This window comes from Anoplopoma fimbria, chromosome 9 (assembly GCF_027596085.1).
Source record: "Anoplopoma fimbria isolate UVic2021 breed Golden Eagle Sablefish chromosome 9, Afim_UVic_2022, whole genome shotgun sequence".
In the NCBI taxonomy this organism is placed as follows: Eukaryota; Metazoa; Chordata; class Actinopteri; order Perciformes; family Anoplopomatidae; genus Anoplopoma; species Anoplopoma fimbria.
In genome coordinates this window covers 1136084-1143928 of record NC_072457.1, presented here as the reverse complement: position 1 = coordinate 1143928, position 7845 = coordinate 1136084, and the positions used below count along the sequence as shown (strand labels likewise).

The 7845-nt window shown below is 40.5% G+C and overlaps 1 protein-coding gene across 1 annotated transcript; it reads right to left on the bottom strand.

The window, feature by feature from the left end:
• Window positions 1-237: 237 nt before the first annotated feature.
• LOC129095284 (G-protein coupled receptor 35-like) lies at window positions 238-2380 on the bottom strand. Its single transcript, XM_054603670.1, has 4 exons — window positions 2372-2380; window positions 2098-2208; window positions 1607-1996; window positions 238-768 (listed from the first exon to the last, which is right to left on the bottom strand). The coding sequence occupies exons 1-4, from the start codon at window positions 2378-2380 to the stop codon at window positions 238-240; spliced, it is 1041 nt and encodes a 346-aa protein (XP_054459645.1).
• Between the last annotated feature and the right edge of the window lie 5465 nt (window positions 2381-7845).

Here is a 7845-nt window from a genome sequence, read left to right as displayed (position 1 = left end):
CGGCTCTTGTTAGCTGGTTTTTAGCTCTGATTAGATGGAGCTGCAAATCTAATGTGCTGCTTTTACAGAAATTATACATTTGTTGCAGAACCTTTTTTTTTTTAGGATAAAACATTTCAAAAAGTCAGATCAAAATCAATTTTTGTGGTTTCTGGGATTTGGTTTTCTGAGGCATATCGGTCCAGTTATTCGTGGAGAAAGTTCCATGATGGTGTCATTTGATGATCGGAGGCTTGATCACACTTTAACATCATGCTTCTTCTTAGAGAAACACCGTCCACAGCATCCTCGGTCCACACACTCTATCTTTGTGATGTAGAGGAGAGGCTCGATGCTGCAGCTCAGATCCATGATGGCAAACACGCTGATGCTGATCTGGCAATGAAATACCACGAACGTGTAGTACGGCATGAAGGGCATGAGAGCCACGGGCGGCAGGTAGTTGGACACGATGATGGCCAGGATGATCAGCACCATCCTGAAGGCCTTCTTCTTCACCGGGTGCATCTCCTCCTTTCCCGCCACGGAGCGTCTGAGGACCCAGATGACGGAGATGTTGCAGAAGACCATGACGGTGAAGGCAAACAGGATGACGCCGCTGAAGAACTCGTTGACGCTCACGGCTCCCAGGATGCACTTTGTGAAGCCGTAAGCCAGGATGAGGCCCCAGGCGACCGCGCAAATGCAAATGCGGATCTTGTTGTCTCGGTTACTAGCGAACAACACTGGGTGCACCACGGCCACGTAGCGGTCTAAGCAGATACACACCTGGAACAGCAGATCAGTGAAGCAAGAATCATGTCACAGCATGCACTCGAGTAGAAGCTGAATCCAAAATGAATCAATTGATGAAAAACTGAAGACGTTTTAGAAAACGAGAAAGAGTTCTGCACTCATAAGACTAATGTTCAGACTCAACGGTGCTGCTAAAGACCCAAATAAATATTTAAATACAAATCTATCTTGAAGTTGTACTTTTGAGTCCTCTGAATAACACATGGAAGTGTTAATGACACTTCAATCTTAACAGGGAGCTAAGTTGATCCAAGTCCAAAAGTATAGCAGTATTAGTAATAATTTCTATTTCTGCCTTCAAGCAATCTATCAAAATGCTTTTATGGGAATTTGTGTCTAAAATACAATAGCATTACATTACAAAATGTAAATAAAAATAATCTCAGAGACAAATGAAGTCCACAGCATATAATTCAATTTTATTGTATAACCCAATATCACAAATCAAAAATTTGCCTCAGAGGGCTTTACAATCCATACAGCATCCTCTGTCCTAACAATGAAATGTATTAATGTAGACTACATGAACTAATGTTTTGTATATGAGTTGACGGGCTTATGAACAGAGTAACATCCCAAATACAGCGGCATTTAATAGAAACTATCTGAAGTAATTTATGTATTAGAGCCTATAACAGGCAACAGATTCGTAAAGGCTGTTTTTGGTGTCATTTCTAATAAGTTGTAGTTTCATTGAAGTCCTGAATTTGAAATGCAGTGTGGCTATTATTATACTTTGTCCTTCTTTTAAGGATGCAGAGATGTATCACTGCTCTGGTGTTCAGTATTACTGTATATACAAAAAACTCACCAGAAAGAGCGGCGCTACGTCCTTGATCCCATATGCGAACCTCTGAAAGTACCAAATGCGGCTGTTGTCCAGCAGCAGTCGGTTGACCATGTCTATGGGCGTCATGAGACAGAAGTAGGCATCCAAGACGGCCAGGTTTATGATGAAGATGTCCGAGGTGGAAGCGTCGCTTTTCCTGGTGGCGATCTGCCAGATGACCAGGATGTTACAGGGCGCCCCCACTGCCAGGTTCAACACCTTGACCCCAAAGTAGAAGATGAAGGCCCAGGGGGCGATGGCGCACTCGGGGAGCTGGTACCAGAGTGGAGTCCGTTGGGTAGGGCTGGTAGAGTTCACGTGGAGGTTGGTGGCGGGTTCAGAGTGGTGTTGAACATGGTGGGAAAATAAGTTCTGATGGAGAGAAAGGACAATAGGAGTAGAAGGTTAGTTTTGATTTGACATTTTGACCCCAAAGTGCCAATCACAAGAAAGTCAACATCAACCCGTCTTACCTCAAAAGAGTTCACAGTGTCCTGCAGTCCTGGTCTTCTTCCCTTGTTGCAAAACTTTTTTGCATGTAGCACCAGACGTGATTGGCTGAAAGTGACGTAAGGGGGGCTAGACTAAGGGTATAGAGAGATCATGTAAGGACTAACGTGTCAGACTATTGTTGTAAGTTTGTCTGCAATAAAATATCCCCGCTTGTTGCAAACTCCAAGAACTGCGTCTCGTCTCGTCACTGCATTTCTGCAACAACAGTCCCCGGGTCCAGGTCTATATAAACACCGATGCCATCGTTGGATTGGACCAATCTGAGGGACAATCTCTGCTCAGTGTGGTGTCCAACCAACGCTGGGATTGGACAATAATGCAAAATAGAGTTGCTGAGACATCTTCAGTGATTGGACAGTTCGGATACGTAGACACAGAGGCGTGTTAACGTTGCATTAGACAGGGTTGGCATTATGCTGCAGGGGCAAATATTAACAGCCTCCTTGTCTTATTATTTAGTCTTTGAGTTATTCATGTGTGAAGTGGGGACACTGTCTTTGCCTTCAGGGCTCCAGAGTGCAGAGCAACCTGCCTGGAGAACGTAGTGTTGGCTGTACCAATCTTTTAAATTGTCCTTTGGTGAATTTGACTTAATATGCATAAAGCTTATTTCAAGTTGCTGCATTATGAAGACGTCAATCCTATAGTTTCCCCAAGCCGCTGGCCTGTAGATGTACTTTTATGGTTCATGTTAAAAGAGCAATCTGTTCCTTTGGGTAATTTCTATCTACAGCAACACTAGCAGCTGAACATTCGTTCTCACTGATGCAACTGAAGACTGCTCAGTAAACAGGTGATGCAAGGTAAGCATAAATGAGAAATCTAATGCAAGGAGTTACTAATGTGCCCAGACTGTGTTGAGAGAAAAAAAACCTGTTGGGAGTACAAGCCTGCAGAGTCACGACAAACACCCACTTACATAAATACTGCTGTGTTTCATAACACAACCAAACATTGTACACGTGATAAGTTATCATGAGGAGAAACCCTCAGCCTGTCAAGACAGTTGTGGTCTGAAACATAGTTATCTCAGATGGGGTTTGAGATGTTGAATGTATAGAAATGTGTTGAGTTTGAAATATGTCATGACACATATTCTACATATCTGGTTGCAATATTGGAAATATAGGATCCAGTATTTTTGGAGTTTAACTAATAATAGTGATAACAAATCAGGATATCACGGATGTGGTTGTACTAGATTGAACAGATTTAGACACAAACACACACATATATCACAGGACAGTTATATCAGGTGATGTTACCAGTTACATAAGATCATGATAAGAGCTGGGGAAATGTAAACAATTCTAAAGCAGAACTGGCACTCGCAGGCCCAGTGTACATGTTTAGGCATGTGGTATTCCTTTTTCTGGCGTGTTAGTACGGACGGGAATCATTTGGAAAAACAATGCTGAAAAGCCTGTCTGAAATCACTAAATGCAATAAAAAACACACAGCGTTGCATTTACATCCGTCAATCCACATATACTTTCAACATGGAATTAGTCGTGATGTATCAGATGTCAGTTTTGACTGTGGGTATTCAAATGTGGGAAATAGATCTCCATGAAGAGCCTGGTGTCCATCAGGAGGTTGTCTGTGTTCACACAGCAGTGACCTCTGAATCCTGGGACTCCTGGTGAAGAACTCTGTGATTTAGAAAAGGTAAAGTGTTAAAGTTGCTATGAAGGAACTGGTTTTTTTCATACCTGTTGCTTAGCTTGCAATTTAAAACTAAACGCGAGTGACTTAATTCACAGAAATCACATGTATGACAACTAGTTTATTTTATTTTTTCTCGTTTTTCACTTTTGTTGGTTGAACCTAACTGTTGGTTTTGTTGTCTAAACCTAACTGTTGGTTTTGTTGTCTAAACCTAACCGTTGGTTTTGTTGTCTAAACCTAACTGTTGGTTTTGTTGTCTAAACCTAACTGTTGGTTTTGTTGTCTAAACCTAACTGTTGGTTGGTTTTTTTGTTGTCTAAACCTAACTGTTGGTTTTGTTGTCTAAACCTAACCGTTGGTTTTGTTGCTTAACTTGCCTACTTGTACATGGTTATTTTGAGGCTAACGATGATGTTTTTACGCAGCCTAACTAAGTAGTATTGTTGCTTAAACCTAACTTTTGTTTTTGACGTAATGTCATCCCAAAAAAAAGAAAAATACAACGCACAACTTGTGTCACTTTACATAAAAAAATAATGGATTGCATTTTGTGATTATTTCACAAACTGCCCTGAGACTGTTTTGGAAGTTGATGATTAAAATGTGAATTCACATCAACTCTTGAGACGTCATTGAACCACAGAAATTGAACGGACTTGATTGTCCAGGAGACGGAGCTATGCAGACATTGCTTCACAACTAATCCCTTTAGGTTATTTAACATGCCATCTAGTTTTATAGAATTAAACATCAGGTTCATAATTTAAATAAATTAGTTGATAAAATGCCATTCAGCTCAGGTCTAATGTTGGGGGTCGGGATGAAACTGACGGTTCTCCAACAAGATATTTTGTATGTCGCTACATATTTATGAAACATTATTTCTGGCCCTGACAAAACAAACTACAACTACATATATAAAAACTAATATAAAAAAAGATTATCAAAAACATTCTGTGGCATGAAGCACAAGTTCAACAGCAGAAACTCTCCAGTAACCGTGTGAAAAGAACTATCACAACAGAAATGATGTGAATGCCTGCAAATGTAGTGAATTTGCATCAAGTTTACAAGCCAGACGGACTGTGCAAGAGCACACCTGGAATAGAACAAGAATCATATGCAAAGTTAAGAATAATGTTTATGGAGACTGGAAATGTGTTCTTCCGTGGACGGAAACACAAAACAGCAGGAGATGAGGAACGTGAACGGAGCACCGTGTTTATGAAAGTCCACCTGAAGGTCACTTCAAACCTTCAACAAACAAAAGTAGTGAATGAATAAACAACATTCTCCATTTAAACATAACTGCTGTGCTCTTTATCAAGATTATGAACATACAGCAGCTATACGCAACAGACAGACAGAACTATTTTTAACTAATTCAACTGTTTATCCATTTCTTTATTTACTATTATTATTATTATTAACTAACATTAACTAGCTCCTTTAAACTGTTTATCCATTACTTTTAGCTACTTTTAAATTACTATTTCAAATGTTTATGTATTTCTTTTCTTTTACTATAACTATTTACAATTTTGTAGCTATTTTTAACTGTTTATTGATTTCTTTATTTACTATTATTATTAACTAACTCCTTTTTAAACTATTTTAACTGTTTATCCATTACTTTCAGCTAATTTTTTTTAACTGTTTATACATAACTTTTTGGGGTTTCTCGTTCCATATTCTTAAATTGTTTCTAACATCCGAAATGGTTCTAAAAAATGTTTAATTCAGGCAGTTTTTTCTTTTCTGTAATTTTCTATCATACGTTGTGTGGTGTTGCTGGTGCAGTCATCACATTTTCTCTTAATTAAAGGGTCTTATTTGGGACAATAATTATTTGCGCAACAGGCTTTCTAAGTCATTCTTACATTAGTCACTCATAGGGAAGTTTTATGCAACAGGTACATTTAAATGATTATAGTAAGTCTGACTTGAAATTATATACAAGACAAAAACTAGGTTTACTTTAATGCATCTGGCCACTTTAAAGTGTCAAAAAGGCCTTAAACTATGTTGAAAGTATGAACCTCCATCATGTAAAACTAAAATGCAGATTGTTTTTAAAAATATAATTTTTTCCTTTAGCCGTTGGAAGCATTTGTTTCTTAGGAGGTAGAGAGCATGAATGGTATCTATTTTTTTATTTAATCAAAAAGCAGTTCTAGATAACTATATTTGTTTCGTTTTTTCTTCTTTTTCTTATTTAAAGATGCATAAGTCATAGTGAACCAGATCCTCATGCTCAGCTGTTCAACGTTTCATATTTATGAGGGAAAAATATGGCAAAAAAGTGGCAAAGAAATGTTTAATTGTAGGTTCAAAATAAGACATATTGGGGGACATTGCATGTTTAAAAGGTATCCTCTCTTTCTCATCACAGACGTCTGAAGCGACGGCGATGGAAAGCTTTCTGTGTAACTCAACCGTGAATCAAAACAACACATGGGAGAACATGGATTATGTCGTCCTGTACTTCCTGCCCATCGCGCTCATCGTGCCACCGCTGGGGATACCGGTCAACGCTCTGGCCATACGCCTCCTGCTGGGCAAACCTGGTATCTCCTCCACCTCCGAGATCTTCATCCTCAACCTGGCCCTCTTCGACCTCCTGTTCTGCTTCCTCCTCCTCGTCGAGTACGTCCGTCTCGTCTGCGTTCGAACGATGGAGGCTGCCAACTTCATGGCGTGGGGTTTGAATCAGGTGGGGGGGCCGATGCTGCTTTGCATTCTGGGATTGGACAGCTACATGGCCGTCTGCCACCCGCTGGTCTTCCTCCGCCTCAAGGATCCTAAACTGCGTCTGTCGTTGTGCTTTGCGGTGAGCGTCGTAGCTGCCACCACCTGCGGTCTGGTCAAGGTGTCCACCAAGTATAAATGGAGCCTGATATGCGGGGTCCTCTCCGCTGCCATGGCGACCATAATGACCTGCAACATCCTGATTCTCAAGTCCCTCCGCCAATCAGGGCCCGGCAGGAAGGAGGTGCACCCAATGAAAAAGCGAGCATTTAAGATAGTGCTGACTGCGTTGCTGCTGGTCAACGTCCACTACATCCCGCCGCTCGTAGAGTACCTGACCCGCCAATTTGGGCCCAGACAGTTCAGGCCCTTCTCAGTCCTCACCTGTGTGACCTACCTGGCTCTCTCCATGGCCAGTTTCTTCCAGCCGCTGTGTTACCTCGTCCGCACCAAACAGCTGCCCAAGATGAGATGTGACGGCGGCGGCTCAGCTGTCGAAGCGAAGACGGTTTAGAGCGGTCCGACCTTCATGAAAAGAAGAGAAATATAAATCAACATTACATTTATCAAACAAAATGCTATTTTTTTAAAAAATAATTATTGAACAAAAAACTCCTGCACACTGTCTTCTTCACTTGCATATAGGTATATTTCAGTCACCACGTTTTGGTACGTAGACCTTCATCAGGTTACTTTTCAAGAAAATGAGGAAGCCGGTCTTAAATCGGTTGGTAGACCAATCAGGTGGCCCTAATCTCATGACATCACTCATCACGCCTTTAGTGCCATAATATGATGTAATTTGATTCTTGATTTATTGATGTTACTGATTCTTGAGTGAGTGAGTGATGTCATGAGATTAGGGCAACCTGATTGGTCTACCAACCTATTTAAGACATACATTCTCATTTTCTACGTACCGAAACGTTGTGACTGAAATATACCTATATGCAAGTGAAGAAGACAGTGTGCGGGAGTTTTTTGTTCTATATTGTCTACCTTTAGGTATTCTTCTACGCACCTGGTGTGCAAAAGTTTTGCTCTTTTTAGATATTATTGAGAAATTACCTCTGGTGATGAGTTAAAGAAACAGAATGTAAGATTTATTGGCAGAAATGTAATATAATATTCAGAACTATGTTTTCTTTAGTGTATAATCAGATGAAGTTGTGTTTCAGTTACTGTTTGTATCTGTATAGGTAGCAGGTCCTCTTCACGGAGTCCAACGCGTGCTATGGAAGCCCAGAACGGACAAAACCAAACTCTGGCTTCTGCTTTTTTTAACGTTACCT

Bases quoted from the DNA above. Each gene is read 5' to 3' on its own strand.
- LOC129095284 (XM_054603670.1), bottom strand. The intron at 1,997-2,097 runs GTAAGACGGGTT...TCTCTCCATCAG, and splicing joins ACACTGTGAACTCTTTTGAG to AACTTATTTTCCCACCATGT. The intron at 769-1,606 runs GTGAGTTTTTTG...CTGCTGTTCCAG, and splicing joins ACGTAGCGCCGCTCTTTCTG to GTGTGTATCTGCTTAGACCG.